The 17,216-nt window shown below is 41.2% G+C and overlaps 2 protein-coding genes across 3 annotated transcripts; one reads left to right on the forward strand and one right to left on the reverse strand.

Annotated features, from left to right (window-relative positions):
• Positions 1-217: 217 nt before the first annotated feature.
• LOC134880251 (inositol polyphosphate 5-phosphatase K-like) lies at positions 218-11,313 on the forward strand. Of its 2 annotated transcripts, XM_063907045.1 has the most exons (14): positions 218-346; positions 2,002-2,075; positions 4,299-4,403; positions 4,655-4,763; positions 4,880-4,996; positions 5,107-5,282; positions 5,374-5,485; positions 5,633-5,742; positions 6,387-6,413; positions 6,853-7,066; positions 7,277-7,414; positions 7,594-7,677; positions 8,277-8,381; positions 8,726-11,313. In XM_063907045.1, exons 2-14 carry the CDS (start codon positions 2,008-2,010, stop codon positions 8,819-8,821), a joined length of 1,461 nt encoding a protein of 486 aa, XP_063763115.1. In that variant the 5' UTR covers positions 218-346; positions 2,002-2,007; the 3' UTR covers positions 8,822-11,313. The 2 variants fall into 2 exon arrangements, with proteins under 2 accessions (XP_063763115.1, XP_063763116.1); XM_063907046.1 differs by lacking the exon at positions 6,387-6,413.
• xaf1 (XIAP associated factor 1) lies at positions 9,391-16,011 on the reverse strand. Its single transcript, XM_063907047.1, has 7 exons — positions 15,855-16,011; positions 14,773-14,908; positions 14,364-14,420; positions 14,024-14,252; positions 13,026-13,081; positions 12,663-12,929; positions 9,391-12,041 (listed from the first exon to the last, which is right to left on the reverse strand). Exons 1-7 carry the CDS (start codon positions 15,890-15,892, stop codon positions 12,009-12,011), a joined length of 816 nt encoding a protein of 271 aa, XP_063763117.1. The 5' UTR covers positions 15,893-16,011; the 3' UTR covers positions 9,391-12,008.
• Between the last annotated feature and the right edge of the window lie 1,205 nt (positions 16,012-17,216).

The raw sequence follows: 17,216 nt of genomic DNA on the forward strand, positions 1-17,216 counted from the left end.
CGCTTTTATTTTGAAGCGAACTAATGTTGCGCTTTTATTCTGAAGTGAATTCATGTTGCGCTTTTATTTTGAAGCGAACTCATGTTGCGCTTTTATTTTGAAGCGAACTCATGTTGCGCTTTTATTTTGAAGGCAACTCATGTTGCGCTTTTATTCTGAAGCGAACTCATGTTGCGCTTTTATTTTGAAGGCAACTTGGATGTTTCCGGTTAAGGGGGCGGGAACAACAACACTAGCTACTGTACTGCGGTCTGTTTACTGTCTGTTTTTAGAATTCTGAACCAGGGAAAACAGGAACTACCAAACTACGTCGAGGAGTAAAAGAAACGCATCCTCGCGTTTACAGGTCAGTAATACCTACCTACTAATACCGTGTTTGATACAAAAAAGCGTGTTTTAGCTAGCTGTTGGCTGAAGCTAGCTTCTGTTTATGTTTATCAGCATCACCAGCTAGCCTCACATGACAGCTGTTGATCGTTAGCTCAATGTAAATACATGTTAACAGCTATCTAAAAGAACTGAGATTAAACGCGTGTTATCTGATGAATGCACTTTGCTGTCAACCTTTAACTCCATCCCAAAGTAGAGGCGTTACTTGGCATTGCTAGCTTCAGTGGTGTAAAGTAACTAAGCCGGTTAGCTCAAGTACAATGTTGAGGTACTTTTACTTTACTTGATTATTTATACGTAATGCTACTTTGTACTTCTACTCCACTACAATTATTTAATACCTTTAGTTACTTTTCAGATTAGGATTAATGATGGTAAATATAACCTCCCTTAAATCAGACTGTAGTTCACCTGCAGTAAATCCAGCAGCTACCCTGCAGTATACAAAGCCATTCAAACTAGCTGCACCTTTACCAGCTCTGAGAACACTTTAATGATCAATCATTATAAAACATATCAGAGATATTATTCTGAAATGGACCAATCAGACAATGAGTACTTTTACTGTCGCTACTTTAAGTACATTTAGAGGAGAGTACTTTCTACTTTCACTGGAGGAACATTTAGAATACTTTTACTGTGACAGAGTATTCCTACACTCTGGTACTTCTACTTTACTCAGTACAAGATCTGAGTACTTCTACTTTACTCAAGTACAAGACCTGAGTACTTCTACTTTACTCAAGTACAAGACCTGAGTACTTCTACTTTACTCAAGTACAAGATCTGAGTACTTCTACTTTACTCAAGTACAAGACCTGAGTACTTCTACTTTACTCAAGTACAAGACCTGAGTACTTCTGCTTTTACTCAAGTACAAGACCTGAGTACTTCTACTTTTACTCAAGTACAAGGTCTGAGTACTTCTGCTTTTACTCAAGTACAAGACCTGAGTACTTCTACTTTACTCAAGTACAAGACCTGAGTACTTCTACTTTTACTCAAGTACAAGACCTGAGTACTTCTGCTTTTACTCAAGTACAAGACCTGAGTACTTCTACTTTTACTCAAGTACAAGGTCTGAGTACTTCTGCTTTTACTCAAGTACAAGACCTGAGTACTTCTACTTTACTCAAGTACAAGATCTGAGTACTTCTACTTTTACTCAAGTACAAGACCTGAGTACTTCTACTTTACTCAAGTACAAGGTCTGAGTACTTCTGCTTTTACTCAAGTACAAGATCTGAGTACTTCTACTTTACTCAAGTACAAGATCTGAGTACTTCTACTTTTACTCAAGTACAAGATCTGAGTACTTCTACTTTTACTCAAGTACAAGACCTGAGTACTGAGTACTTCTGCTTTTGCTCAAGTACAAGACCTGAGTACTTCTGCCAGTTCAGATCTGTAGTGCCCATTTGTGAACCAGTTTTTAATGTTTCCACCGCCCTGAAACTTGTTCAGCGTTCAATTGATTTTGTTTTTAATTATGATGATGACGTAAAGCACTTTGAATTTCCTTTGTGTCTGAAATGTGAGGTATAGAGAGCAGTCGTCCTGCCCTAGTGTAACAGCGACTGACAGCGGATTTGTCTCATTGCTTTTTTTAAGGTGATCATGGAGGAGAATGAGGAACAGACAGACTCCTTTTTCAGGAAAGGAAACTTCGATGGAGACAGCTTCAGGTGAGACTCCGCTGCTTCTAGGCTGAATAAATGCATCAGTACATTATCTAAACCATGCAAAGATCTGTGACCCTGTGCATTGCTTGAAGTTATGCAGCTTCATTTACTTCTGGAGATTTATGTTTAACAACATTTATGTACCTAAGAAAGTGTGTGTAGCTGAGTGGATCGGTTTGGTCAGTGTTGTCATTATTGCCTTGTCAGTTTATCTTATGATCATTTGTTCTTTCATATAAATAAATGTCTTCTGCTCTGATTCCCGTTTGCTCCGTTCAAATGTGCGAAACCCATGTTTAGAAAGGACATTCCAGAAGGGTAAAAGGTGGATTGGCAAATGGTTAAAGGACTGAAGGGTTTTATGGTTTAAAGGTGGGCATTTTTAGATAATATGTTAGAGAATTCATGGGTAGGATTAGTGCTTTCTTACTTCTACATGTTTATATAGATGTATATATGGTTAGCTGTGTTCGTGGCGCAGATCCTCTGTATCCTCGGAGGAGGAAGTTGCCCTTTTCCTGTATTTGAGATCAATTTCATTTATATTGAGACTGTTTTTATTACTCAATATAATGAAAGACATAATTATCCTTCACTTGACCTCTTTTAGTCTTCCCTGTTAATATCTGTCTGTTTGGGTCACACTCTTTTGTTTACACATTACATAAAAGGTGTTGCTTCAGAAGTGGACTGACTCTTTGTGTCCGTGCCGGTACTGAAGCTGAGAGGCCTTTCTACGAGCACGACTGCTGTCTGTTTCATTCAGGGTTGAATGTGCTCTGCCACGGCGCAGTGTTTGCCAGTCTGCAAATGTGACTACATTCAGTGGATTAGGGCGCCTGACGGTACACACCTAATGCGGATCAGAATGAATCAAACAATGTGCTGCTGTCCTGCTCAGCAGAGGGGAAAGAATGCAGGTTGGTCTCCCAAGTTTCTAATAGGCCTAGTGTTGAGACATTCAACAATGAGATGACGTGGAGACAAATGATCAACAATCCTTGAGCCAGGAATTCTCATTTCCCTCAGTGGTTCTGTTCTGCAGAAACAACCACACCCTGGGCTCTTCGTGCAATCCAAACATACTTTAAATCGTCACATTTTGGAGGTTGATTTTGTTGCACGCTTCCAACAACTTCCTTTGGTCCATTTGTGTCTCTTCGACAAGACATATTTACGTCAGAATGGGTGTAGTCAGTCGTCTGTTTGGCACATCGGGTCGCTCTCAAAGGCTTTCCAGCGACGGCCCTCAGACGCCGAGCAGCAAACTGGTTCTGTGCCATCGGATCAACCAGCTGGTGACATGTCTGGATGATTTGGACCCCGAAAGCGAGCTGTGGAGAAGTGGTGGAGCCTCTGTTCAATGCCTCCCTCGTCTGTGGCAGGCAGATGCAGGAGAACTGTTTCAGGTGGTGAACTGAAGGCCTGAGAGTTTGCCTTTTCATACAGGAATAATGTTCCTCCATCTCCTTTAATCCGTCTGTTCATGGGCAACAAAACAGGCTCTTCATTCCTGGTTATTTGAACTTTTACTTTCCTAGCTGCACGGAAAATTGAACCTTATGACTGATATCATTATGTGTTGCTGGTAGATGCACAGTGCTCATACTGTCAGATCTTATACACTCAGATCATGTTTGTCTTTGGAAGTACAGTTCTGCTTTTATTGAGTGAAGTGATGCTTTTCTGGCGCTATGTATATTCATAGCCCATCTTTAGCCTCCTTTAGCTTAGCGGTGGTGACGTGAAGTCATGTGACCGTGCTGTAGTTCCTTTACAGCCCAACATTAGCCGCCTTTAGCTTAGCGGTGGTGACGTGAAGTCATGTGACCGTGCTGTAGTTCCTTTATAGCCCAACATTAGCCGCCTTTAGCTTAGCGGTGGTGACGTGAAGTCATGTGACCGTGCTGTAGTTCCTTTATAGCCCAACATTAGCCTCCTTTAGCTTAGCGGTGGTGACGTGAAGTCATGTGACCGTGCTGTAGTTCCTTTATTGCTTGACGTTAGCTTTGTGTTGAATTGTGGAGATTATCCTGCTGAACAAAACGTTCAAGTATGATTAATGTTTGTTTTCCACTGAATCCCATTTTGTCAAAAGAACCAGGTCGGTTTACAGAACTACAGAACACTCAAATAACTTCCACGCCTCTCTAGTGTTGATGGAGGTTGAATATAGTTGGAAGCTCGTGCTGCACTGCTGACTGTTATATCCTGTCCGTGCTGCAGGCTCCACATGGTGACGTGGAACGTGGCCACAGTGGATCCACCAAATGACGTCACCTCTCTCCTCCAGCTGAATGACCCCAAAGGCCCGGACCTCTACGTCATCGGGTAGGTGGTGCAAAGAGAGGGGATTACATTTTTGGCTCTGTATTTTGTATTCTTTCTACCTTGGATGTTGCACTTAGTTTTCTGCCTTTTATCTGCACTGTAACGTCCTCACTGTGGGAGGAGCTTAATCTATTGGATTTAAAGGTCAATGTATGTTATGAATGGAGCTTAAAGCTATTCTTACAGCCTGGATATTTTGTGTTTGTGCACTGGAAACGGGGCCGGGTGACTGACAATAAGTCGTGTGTTAGTCTGCAGGAGGTGTTCTCCGGGCCGCTGAGGTTCATGTCGGACACAATGTTCGACGACCCCTGGAGTCAACTGTTCATGTCCACCTTGGCTCCACTAAATTACGTTAAGGTACAAATCTTTTCAAAAGAACCTGATACACACCTGCACCTGCATTAGAGGTTGAAAATATTTTCACAGGTAAGTGTTAATGTGTGTGTGTGTGCGTGTGTGTGTGTGTGTTTCAGGTGTCCTCTGTCAGGTTGCAGGGTCTGCTGCTGCTGTTCTTCTGCAAACTGGAGCACCTCCCCTTCATCAGAGACATCCAGGCCACTTACACACGCACAGGCATTTACGGTTACTGGGTGAGACACACACACACACATGCACACACACACACACACACACACACACACACACACACACACGGCAGAGTAGCTCCCCTTTTTCTCACCTCTTTGTGTTTCTCTCTCAGGGTAACAAAGGTGGAGTGTGTGTGCGTCTGTCTTTCTACGGCCACATGCTTTGCTTCTTGAACTGCCACCTGGCGGCGCACATGAACTACGCCTCGGAGAGGGTGGACGAGTTCGAGTACATCATGGACAAACTGGCCTTCGTCTCTGAGAAAGCTCCGAGAATTGCTGACCACAAGTGAGTTGAGGCACAGAATGAAATGAAAAGCATCATTTTTTAGAGGTTTTTCAATTCCTTCCTCCCTCCCTCCTCTGTTCTCTCGGTCCAGGCTGGTCTTCTGGTTTGGAGATCTGAACTTCAGGATTCAGGACCACGGCATGCACTTTGTCCGCTCTTGCATCAACGAGCGGACCTACAGCCTGCTGTGGAGCAAAGACCAGGTTTGAGACTTAAAGGGTGCCTATTCTGTGTAGCGTCTCTCCTGGGACACGTCTCCATGCTTTAACGTTCCAAACGCTCTTTATCTTTGTCATACAGCCTCTTCTTTCCACTGTGCTTTGTGATGAAGTGTGTGTTGTGGTTCTCAGTTGACGATGATGAAGAAGAAGGAGCAGCTGCTGCAGGAGTTTGAGGAAGGGCCTCTGGACTTTCAACCCACCTATAAGTTTGACATAAACTCCAACAATTATGACAGCAGGTAAATGTTTCATATTCATCTTAATTAGTCCTAATTCATCAAATCACACTTTTTAAATCGCTGTTTTCTATTTCAAGTTTTTATTTCAACATTAATCTTTGTTTTTCTCATTGGACATTTATTTTCTTATTTTATTTGATCTTCCGTTGCAATTTTAATTTACTCTCTTATTTATACATATATTTTATCTCATTGCACATTTTAACTTCAACTTCTTCATTCTTTTTAAATATTTGATCTTTTGATTTTCAACATCTTTAATAAACATCTGTTTGTACAAATATTTTGAGCATGTTTTAGTCTTCCTTTACTTTCCTTTTTTAAAATGGATTTCTTATTCACACATTTATTTTATGCATTTTAATTGCAGATGTTTTTCTTAATTTGATTTAAATATTTGTATTATATTTGATCTCATAAATAAAAATGTTCTTCCTATTTTATTTGATCTCCCTGTTGCACATTTTTAAATGTACTCTCTTGTTTATACAGTATTTCATTTTCTTATTGCATTCCTTGTTTTTATAAATATGTATTAATTCAGTTTTATTTTATCTTCTTATCGCAAATATTAACCTTCATTTCTTTACCTCTGTATTTTAAAATAAAATGTAAATATTCTGATTCTGATTTAAACTCCACAGGCTCTACAGGACATGGTTTGGCTTTAAGTAAGAGCTGTGGTCCCTTATTCAAATTAATTCACCCTCTTTTTAATTCACCTAACTGCACACTTGCTACTTTTAACAACATGCTATAACAATTGTCCCCTTTATAACGCAGAATATCTAAAGGCTTCTGCAACACACTGCACAATACAGGACTAATATAGCATCTGATTCTTAATCCGTAATCATGAATGCATTTTTATCAGGTGCAATAAATATATCTCCACAGGTGCTTCTAGATGTTAGTAGTCTGTATTAACCTGCATTTAACCTCTGAGCTGCATAACCGCTAACATGCATGGCCAGAAAATACATTGACCTAGTCTGGAGCCAATGAATGAAGGAGAAGAACAGCCATCTTTAAATCCCGTTATCCCGCTCTAAAGACGCCGTCTCCTCCCTAAAGCTCGCCTCTCTTCTTCTTCTGTTATCACATTTCCAGCGGTAAGAAGCGTAAGCCGGCCTGGACCGACAGGATCCTGTGGCGACTCCGGCCCGGCAACCCCCCCACTGAGGAGGAAGAGGAAAACGGTGCACTGGAGGGGAAAGAGGAAGAGGAGGAGTTCCCGCTGAAGATCAGGCAGGACTCGTACACCTGCAACATGGAGTACAGCATCAGCGACCACAAGCCCGTCACCGGGGTCTTCACTCTGGAGGTGAGACTACCAGGATTAGAATCTCCCAGCTGTCTCTCATTTATAGGTGTGTGTTTTGTTTCTGATCACCTTGTGTGTGTGTGTGTGTGTGTGTGTGTGTGTGTGTGTGTGTGTGTGTGTGTGTGTGTGTGTGTGTGTGTGTGTGTGTGTGTGTGTGTGTGTGTGTGTGTGTGTGTGTGTGTGTGTGTGTGTGTGTGTGTGTGTGTCCAGCTGAAGAAGATGTTCGATGCTCCTCTGGTGCGTCTGAAGGCCGAGGGCGAGTGGAGTGCAGACATCGACGCCGTGGTTCTGTACCGCCCGATGCAGCCGTTCCCCTCCAGCTCCTGGGACTGGATCGGACTCTTTAAGGTCGGCTGAACCGGGATTATTCAGGAGACTATGGGTTTCATTTACTCCGTTTTAGTAATGAATAATGAAATAAGACTTTATGATCACTGATATTCTGCAGTCATGAAGTTATTATGAAATATAAACATGTGGCTTTAACATTTCCACGCTGACAGTCCTTAACGTGTGTTTGAATGCAGGTGGGGTTCAGCAGCATGAAGGACTACATCACCTACACCTGGGTCAAAGACGACGAGATGAACTCCGACGAAGAAGCCACACAGGTAGGACCTCCTGCACCACGTCAACGACCTTTTTGAGTTATTAAAATACCTACTTTTGCAAATTATCTTCACGACACAGTGTCTTATTTGGACGTGAGCGAAACCTAGATTTGCTTTAAAGCACTAGAATGAACAAGGAACGGCTAACTGGTGAATTTGAAATACAAATAATCATACATTTTATATTCATTGCATTTCTAAGGACTCAAACAACCTAAACTATTGCATGGACACTGATACACAATGACATGAATCAGAAGAAATACAAACTATAGACCAGAGATTTAAAAAATATGGAGCTTTCTTTATGAAAAACCTAAATAAAGTGGAAGTTTTCCCCAAAAACTGATATTCTGCAAATCATTTTTAATGAGTTTTTGAAATAGTTCTAGAAAATGAAATATTTGTTTCTTTTTTCCAAATGAATTCCTCTTACGGTGTTTTTGTATGCACCCTAATTCACCAAATTCCTTCTGTGTAAATTCAACAATGATGTACATTACCGACAGCTCTAAGCACCAATTATTCTATTCCTTTTTAGATAAAACCTCGATAATAAAAGCAAAATAATGAGGAACCGTGTCGGTGTGTTTCTGCAGGTGTTTGTGAGTAAAGAGGAGATCCCGGTGCGGGGGGGGGAGTGTGTGTTGTGTTACTACAGCAGTGTACTGGAGTGCATCATCGGAGTCAGTGAACCCTTCCAGGTAAGAGAGAGAGAGACACGAACACACACACACACACACTACTATACTAATATAAATACTACTATAAATATATGACTATATTTCTTGTATGCATCACATAAGGATTGTAAAAGTGTTCAAACATGAAGCTTTTAAAAACAATCGATTCCAATTTTTGCTTATTACCGATGCACTTCAGGTTAGATTTAGCGCCGTACGCTCTCAGCAAAGACTTTACGGCGCTAAATATTAACGTGTCATAATGCTTCATTCCTGTTCTGCAAATTTGAATAACCATTAACCAGTTTAACCTCTTAAACCTGGCCTCGGTAGTCCCAGTCTGACTCCCTCTCTCTGTCCTTTAGGTCGTTGCGTCGAAGGTAGCGATCGAGGAAGGCTACGCCCCGGAGAGGATCAAAGGTCTGGATAAGATCGTAGAGGGCGAAACCTTCTACAACTGACCGTCAGCGTGGTATGATTCAGACCACAGCGAGCATTTACATCACTGTGATTCCTTACTGGCAGACGGGCTGCCTATTTATGCTGTTACATTTCCACTGACCTCTGACACTGTGGCTCCTCTGGGTCGTTCAACAAGTGTCTTACAACCCTGAGGCTAGGTTTGGAAACTCAGATTTGAATTGGTTAAACAGGAAGTGCTTTGATTCTGATTAAATGTTTGGGTAAAGAGGATCGGGAGGCAACAGAAGGTGAGGTACGCTATAGGATGTGTGCAGATTAAGGAGGCTTTAACACATGAAAGTGTCTGTAAAACTCACTTTTTTAGAACGAAAAGCTGGAATATTCTGAATATTTAATTAGTCTGGAGCGTGCCGACACTCCACTTTCATTGACTGCTGCTGTAATGAGAAGAAAAAGGGAGCTGCGAAGTTAACCAAACTCATTTTCACATTGATTCGTAATCATTTTGCAGCAAAATCAACAATTAAATGTCCCACTTTTTACTGAGCGAATATGAATTTGTATCCTCAAAGCCATTCCTTGGAATATAAATGACTACCAGAGCCAGCACAGGATAACCCTTTATTAACATAGAACATATTTAGCTGTGCTTCCCACATGCTCGCTTCAGTTAAGCTTTATCAAATGCTGTCTCACAATCCTGAGGAACGAAAGTGACTCCCACATTAAGAGGCATCAATGAAAGGCACATCAGTCAATACAAACAACAATAACGTCACTTATCGACGGCGAAAGGTGAATATATTACAGAAAAACTGTGTTCAGTAGTGCAAATTGTTGTCTTCAGCAGCCGGGTGGAAAGTGTGGTTATTTTAGTTTGTCTTCAGGAGATAGTCCGAGCAAAGTTTTGCACTGTCCAAATTATTCTCTCAGATTTCAAAAGTAGTTCAGATTCATTTCTATTAAATATTGGATAAAAGACACCTTTTATCTACACATTAAAATGGACATGTTTGTGAGATATTGGCTGTAGAAATGTCTTAAATTTGTCCTAAAATAAACCAGAAATAAACAGTCATTTTAATTTACAGAGGGGGAACTGAGGAGGGGATCGTGTGACTTCTTCTTCATTTCTATTTTAGTATTGTTTGTATTGTTTGGCTAAAAAAAAACTCACTCTTAATTTAGAAATATACAGATAATTATTGGTCAAACAGGACTGATAGTAATCTGTGCACTGTAAAGAAATCCTTGCTGTACGCTGAATTTATTATTTTGAAGGTATTCAATTCATTCATATCTGTTCAGTAATAAGCTGCTGTAGGGAAATAAGAGAATCTTTAGCAGTGTTTTATTTTCTTGTCACGTTAATTTAATAGGCTTCCGTTGACCCTGAAGGAATTCCCGTATATATATATATAAATTACAACTTTATTTGGCTTATTATTCCCAGCTTGCTTACCCACCAGCAGGGTTTTGTCTCAACCAGGTAACGGAACCTCAAACCACAATGCAGATTCTCCCCGTAAAATGTTAAAGTGATGCCAGAAAACAATCTCTCTGTTGGTCAGAAAGAGTTAATGAGTCCAGAGATATGGAGATGGGGTCAAATAGTGGGTAGCGTGAGGCGCTAACGTCACTTCCGGACTAAATTAAGCCCCGCCCACTTTCAGGTGTAACTCGAGCGAAGTGAAAATAATAGTGTCTTCACGTCTTAAAGCTGCTGAGTCATATTTTGCACCTCCAACAACAGATAGATCCAGAGCTCGGTTCTTTACTTCCTCTCCAGAAAAAAGGAGAGTAAAAGAAAGGATCAGAAATCTCAGTCTCAGTGTCAGCCTGCTGCCTGCCACTCGTCCCCGGCAGACCCACCGGACATCCATCCCCTATTTATTCTCCGTAAGCTGTCTCTGCCGTCTGACCAGACATCTGACCCCATCTCCATATCTCTGGACTCAGTAAACCCTTTCTGACCCACAGAGAGAGATTGTTTCCTGGAATCACTTTCACATTTTACGGGGAGAATCTGCAGGTCGCACGCGGACAGTAAAACCGGTTTAGACGAAACCGCTGGCGTGGTTGTTCTCGCGAGATTTGAGATATCTTATATAAAGATCAGCGCCACAGTTTTGCCCTCGTACTACACTTTCATTCCTTTCTTTTAACACAGATACAGAATTGTTGTTTTTCATGTATAATTATGTATAGCTTTTCACATTGTTATTATAAGTGTGTTTGGAGAAATGTCTACTATGGATTCAGTAAGTGCCTTTTGAAATGCACTCAGAAAACATTCCTCACATTATTTATCAGAACAAGGCTTCTTCTTATTCTCCGTATGTCTGAACTTCCCCATCACACAGAAGGCACCTTGAATGTTATGGTTATTGGTTAGCTGGAATCAAATATATATTAACCAGTTTTGTTTGACTTTGTACTAAAACGTGACCTTTTGAAATATCGTACTGTAAGAGAATAGCATTGTTAAAGCTTTCCAGATGCACATATTAAATACGTCTTTTAACTCCAATCTCTGCGTGGTTTATTTCTGATCTGCTCAAACTGTATTCATACTTTTCATCACTGATGATTTCTGGTATTTTTTTGAGGACATACTACCTTATTATTTCTGGCATTTATATTATTTACAATTTCTTTTACATATTTGATTTTGATTTGTATACTTTTTTAGGTCTGAAGTCAAATAAATGAACCTGAGAGTCGTGGTGTTTATCCGTTAATATCTACACCCACTTCTAAAGATATGCAAATATGGTTTGACCCCCCCCAAAAAAACATTGCAACCAATGGTTTCTCAGTGGAGTTTTCTCCCGCAGTGTGTATATCTGAATGTGTGTATTTCCTGAAATGAAGGCTTTTATATTTTGCTATGTAAACTTTTAATGTGAGACTTTAGCAGCAGCTGATTTATCGTCACACACACAGGGGAAACTGCTCGACACGTGGCTGGATGAGAATTAGCTTTAAGCATTACAGTAGTACCTCAATGAGTACTCGACAAAAGGAATTAGTACTAGTATATACATATATATATACATATACATGTATATATAACCCTGGGTATTAAACAGTCTTTATGCAGGCGAGCACAAAGCCATGCAGTAAAATCAAAAGGCCATTAAATCCAGGAGCTGAGTGTAAACTACATCTGAACGGTTAAATATATCTCCATAAAGATCCAAAAACTCCTCTCAGGATGTCGTCTTATTTCAAGACAGCATGGATTTCACACTTCACCTAAAAACAGAGGAAGGAAAAGCATTTTAACAGTGGAACTAAATTAGGGCTGAGCTGCAGATCATTTACTCAGGTCTGGTACTGGAGTAAAGTAGAAGTACTCAGATCTTGTACTTGAGTAAAAGTAGAAGTACTCAGATCTTGTACTTGAGTAAAAGTAGAAGTACTCAGATCTTGTACTTGAGTAAAAGTAGAAGTACTCAGATCTTGTACTTGAGTAAAGTAGAAGTACTCATATCTTGTACTAAAGTAAAAGTAGAAGTACTCAGATCTTGTACTTGAGTAAAAGTAGAAGTACTCAGATCTTGTACTAAAGTAAAAGTAGAAGTACTCAGATCTTGTACTTGAGTAAAAGTAGAAGTACTCAGATCTTGTACTTGAGTAAAAGTAGAAGTACTCGGATCTTGTTCTTGAGTAAAGTAGAAGTACTCAGATCTTGTACTTGAGTAAAGTAGAAGTACTCAGATCTTGTACTTGAGTAAAGTAGAAGTACTCAGATCTTGTACTTGAGTAAAAGTAGAAGTACTCGGATCTTGTACTTGAGTAAAAGTAGAAGTACTCAGGTCTTGTACTAAAGTAAAAGTAGAAGTACTTAGATTGTGTACTTTAGTAAAGTATTACCTGGTGCCAGCGCAGTGTGGGGAAGGGCAGGGCCAGGTGGCAGTGGGGGCAGCAGCTGATCTGATCCGGGTCTTCTTTCTTACCTTCCTCAACCCCGGGGTATCTGCTGGGTCTACTTGACAGGAAGTGGGGGGCTTCATAGATAGTGGCCCCCAGCTCTGACACATCGAGCCCATTATGCTCTTCCTCTTCTAGCTGATCCTCGTCTTCTATATCAACCTCTTCATCCTCGTCATCCAGCAGCGTCATGGAGGAAACACACCCCCGCTGGTTGGGAGGAAATAAAGATCAAAATTTTACTTTGATGTTGGAAACTGAAAGTGATGTGAGGGGTTGTTCATGGATGAAGAAGAAGATTTATACCTTATGTTCCTCTATGACCTCCACTGGAAACGATGCCCAACATCTGCTACAACTCACTGTAGAAGAAGAGATATGGTCATAGTTTAATAATACAGACATGGTAAAATACATCGGTAAAAACCCCTGTGTTGAATTTAAAAACGGCTGTTGCTAACAAGCGTCTAAATGAGACGACTAAACGTCATCACGCCCAACATTAGCCGCCTTTAGCTTAGCGGTGGTGACGTGAAGTCATGTGACCGTGCTGTAGTTCCTTTATAGCCCAACATTAGCCTCCTTTAGCTTAGCGGTGGAGACGTGAAGTCATGTGACCGTGCTGTAGTTCCTTTATAGCCCAACGTTAGCCTCCTTTAGCTTAGCGGTGGAGACGTGAAGTCATGTGACCGTGCTGTAGTTCCTTTATAGCCCAACATTAGCCTCCTTTAGCTTAGCGGTGGAGACGTGAAGTCATGTGACCGTGCTGTAGTTCCTTTATAGCCCAACATTAGCCTCCTTTAGCTTAGCGGTGGAGACGTGAAGTCATGTGACCGTGCTGTAGTTCCTTTATAGCCCAACATTAGCCTCCTTTAGCTTAGCGGTGGAGACGTGAAGTCATGTGACCGTGCTGTAGTTCCTTTATAGCCCAACATTAGCCTCCTTTAGCTTAGCGGTGGAGACGTGAAGTCATGTGACCGTGCTGTAGTTCCTTTATAGCCCAACATTAGCCTCCTTTAGCTTAGCGGTGGAGACGTGAAGTCATGTGACCGTGCTGTAGTTCCTTTATAGCCCAACATTAGCCTCCTTTAGCTTAGCGGTGGTGAGGTGAAGTCATGTGACCGTGCTGTAGTTCCTTTATAGCCCAACATTAGCCTATTTTAGCTTAGCGGTGGTGAGGTGAAGTCATGTGACCGTGCTGTAGTTCCTTTATAGCCCAACATTAGCCGCCTTTAGCTTAGCGGTGGAGACGTGAAGTCATGTGTACTGTAGTTACTATAGAAGTATCCCTAACCACTCCTTACCCTTGTTAGGTGTCAGTTTTCCAGTGCTTTCAGGAGGCCCTGATCCGTTATGAACCCCTGGGCAGGTGGAGGCGTGCCCGGGCCGCAGCCTCAGGGTGACGTAGCGTCCGCACTCCATGCAGAGCTCTGTTCGACTCCCACAGACCACATCATGATCCTGCAGGTCCTTCACAGGAAGCTCCAGATCACAGAACTGACAGGTCTGCAGACGTTGCTCACACTCGTCAGACTGAGAGGGAGCAGGAGAGACAGCTGATCAGAGGTGGAAATCACCTGTGCAATATTATTTACATTATGTCCAAACCCCCCAGCCCCCCCCCCCCATCACCACTAGACTCACCTCATGATCCAGCAACTGACAGCGCTCCATCTTCTGGTGACACTTGGAGCACTTCACCTGCACACAGACAAGACATAAACCCGTGTGTGTGTGTGTGTGTGTGTGTGTGTGTGTGTGTGTGTGTGTGTGTGTGTGTGTGTGTGTGTGTGTGTGTGTGTGTGTGTGTGTGTGTGTGTGTGTGTGTGTGTGTGCCTGATGTAATGTATTCATGAGACATAATCCTATTGAGATGTGTGGAAATTCAAATGTATTCCTATTTTCTTGAAATTTGAAGGACAGCAGCAGGATACATTTCAATTAGTACTAACTAAAATTAGCATTCAACGTGTGTGTGTGTGTGTGTGTGTGTGTGTGTGTGTGTGTGTGTGTGTGTGTGTGTGTGTGTGTGTGTGTGTGTGTGTGTGTGTACCAGTGTGTGCTGTTCCTCTCGGTGTGTGTCCAGGTGTTCCTTGTGAACCATTTCCTGACAGTCGGGGCAGGGGACCAGGAAGCGTGTGCAGTGGGTTTCATGCAGAGCGAAGTTTACTTCTGCTACCTCTTTGTGGCTGCAGGAGAAGAGAGGAACGTGTTTTAATATATTGATTAATATATATATTTTAAAACTTATTTTCATTGTTTTAATTTAATCTTTTTTAAGGATTTATTTTGTATTATTATAATTTATTTGGATTGTTTTTACAGTTTGAAAACATGAAGGACTGTCGTCATGTTCTCTGGTTAATACCAGCCTGAGGTCAATCTAAATATGGAAAGTGAAACTGACTGTGTGTCCTCTCTGCAGTCTGACCTGCAGGTTAATGTCATGTTAAGAGACCTTAAAGAAACCAAAGAGACAACAGTGAAACAAAAGCAAAACTATATCTGACACATGAAGGCCAAAGAGAGAGATATAGGCTACAGGTACAAAAAGAGACATGAACAGGTGTAAACATATGCAAAATTAATAAAAGACTGAAATGATCAAATAAAGTCCACATCTCAGAGTTCACTGAGCTGTGTGGGGTTTGAATTGTGATATTCAAAGTGGTAGGTTAAGGCATAACTAATTTATAATAAACACATAAGTATTTATTCTGAAATATTTCATATGTATTGGGATTCATGTTGGGGGGGGGGGGGGGCAGTTTAACTTTCCTTTTTTATTTCAATTCCAACCTAATGCAGAATATCTGTCTCTGCTGTCCTCATTCATAAAGCATTAAAGAGAGCACGGTGCAGAGGAGAGGCTCTCAGTAGCTTAATTTCAGTCGGATTCTCAAAGCAGCCTCTTTTCCTAAATCCTTTTGAATTCTCCGATCCACTATTCCTTAACCCCGTGACATTTCAAGCAAAGGTCAAGGAATAGTCGATAGGAATAGACGATAAGAGCTGATTTTTTGACAATTCGACCATACCCCAGTTCCGATACAGACGGATATGCCTACTCATTGTCAAAACAACATTTAAAAGCCCTCTTTTGAAGTGATTTGCACCTGATGTCCGTGAACTCACCACTGTCCGCAGGTGCGTGTCGCCTCCTGTTTATCCATTGTCAGAAATCCTTGAATAAGGAACCTCTGGAAGCAGAACCAGTTTAATGTTCAGACTTTAAAGCTTCGTTTACAATTAGCAGAACAGAAAGTGAAATCATGTCCCGCCACATGGAGTAGTTCCGCACAACTGCCGCAAGGGGGCGCCAAAGACCGCGCATGAGCAACGAGCACGGGAGAGGAAGGAAGGAGGGAGGGAGGGAGGGAGGAAGGAAGCTAGGATTCAGCCACTACTTGGTTATCCTGCTAAACACGGAGTTGGAAGAAGCACTCAGATCTGAAGTTGCACTTGAGTATATCTACTCAGTTACTTTTCCTCTGGAGAACACGTTTCATGATTTGACATTTTGAGTCTCTTTTTGGAGTATTTTCGATCCAAACCAGATATTAAAACTGCACTGGACAAGTCTTGGCCCTGCAGAAACCCTTAAGGGATTGATAAACACTTTCTTAAATGACAAAGTGCCCGTTTCAAATGCACGGATTCTGAATCATTTGGCCCTCACATGACCAGACACGTTAAGGCTCCTGACCCCTCCTTAAAACTAGAGCTATGGAGGACGTCCTGCCTCGCCCCTGTGGCTGTAAAATAACTTTTATTGCACATTTTTCTTATGTTGTATAACTTTTTTTAAACTCCTCATTTACCCCTTTGGATTAATAAAGTATTTAATTGATTAATTGATTTTGCATCTCTTTGTGGGCATATGTTGTCTTGTTGGATTTTCTTTGAAGCATCTTTATTGATGTTAATCTTTTTGTGTATTTGGATACATCTTTTTATTAAATACACGTTTTTCAAGGTTTCATTGGTCATATGCACAGCAGATACAATGTATATGTTGGCAATGAAAGTCTTATGTCCCATGCTCCTCCAACAACTCAACGTACATGGTGCGAATAAGATAAATAAAATAGTGCAGAAAGAGAGAAGAATATTTACATACACTAAATGTGTGAATGTTGTTATGGAAATCGAGCCGTTTCTCTTTTGAAAGTCCACAGTTATTAAATCGCTTCAGTATCATGCAACCTAATGACTCCAAATGAATGCAGCATCATTGTGTGTGGACACATAGGACGCCCCCCCCCCCCTTTTTTTCTGCCTTTTATTTAATAGAAATATTTTGAATGCTTAAATTCTGACGTGTTCTGATGTCTTCCAGAAAGAATGAATGAATTAAAGGAAAATGCATTCTGCTTTTAAACAATTTGCACTTTGAAACCATAAAAGCTGTTTATTTCAGATTCAAAGTAGCTCTGATGCATGTTCACAGGGGGAAATACTGTTTCCATCCGGCAGATTTGATAGTAGCTGGTGGTC

The sequence above is a fragment of the Eleginops maclovinus genome, chromosome 18 (genome assembly GCF_036324505.1).
Source record: "Eleginops maclovinus isolate JMC-PN-2008 ecotype Puerto Natales chromosome 18, JC_Emac_rtc_rv5, whole genome shotgun sequence".
Lineage (NCBI taxonomy): Eukaryota > Metazoa > Chordata > Actinopteri > Perciformes > Eleginopidae > Eleginops > Eleginops maclovinus.

Excerpts from the sequence above, each read along its gene's own strand:
- LOC134880251 (XM_063907045.1), top strand. The coding sequence starts at position 2,008 with ATGGAGGAGAATGAGGAACAGACAGACTCCTTTTTCAGGAAAGGAAAC. Across the intron at positions 5,743-6,386 it reads TCCAACAATTATGACAGCAG|GCTCTACAGGACATGGTTTG; the intron begins GTAAATGTTTCA and ends TAAACTCCACAG. Across the intron at positions 7,067-7,276 it reads CCGGGGTCTTCACTCTGGAG|CTGAAGAAGATGTTCGATGC; the intron begins GTGAGACTACCA and ends GTGTGTGTCCAG.
- xaf1 (XM_063907047.1), bottom strand. The coding sequence starts at position 15,892 with ATGGATAAACAGGAGGCGACACGCACCTGCGGACAGTG. Across the intron at positions 14,253-14,363 it reads GTCAGTTGCTGGATCATGAG|TCTGACGAGTGTGAGCAACG; the intron begins GTGAGTCTAGTG and ends GCTCCCTCTCAG. Across the intron at positions 13,082-14,023 it reads AAAACTGACACCTAACAAGG|TGAGTTGTAGCAGATGTTGG; the intron begins GTAAGGAGTGGT and ends CTTCTTCTACAG.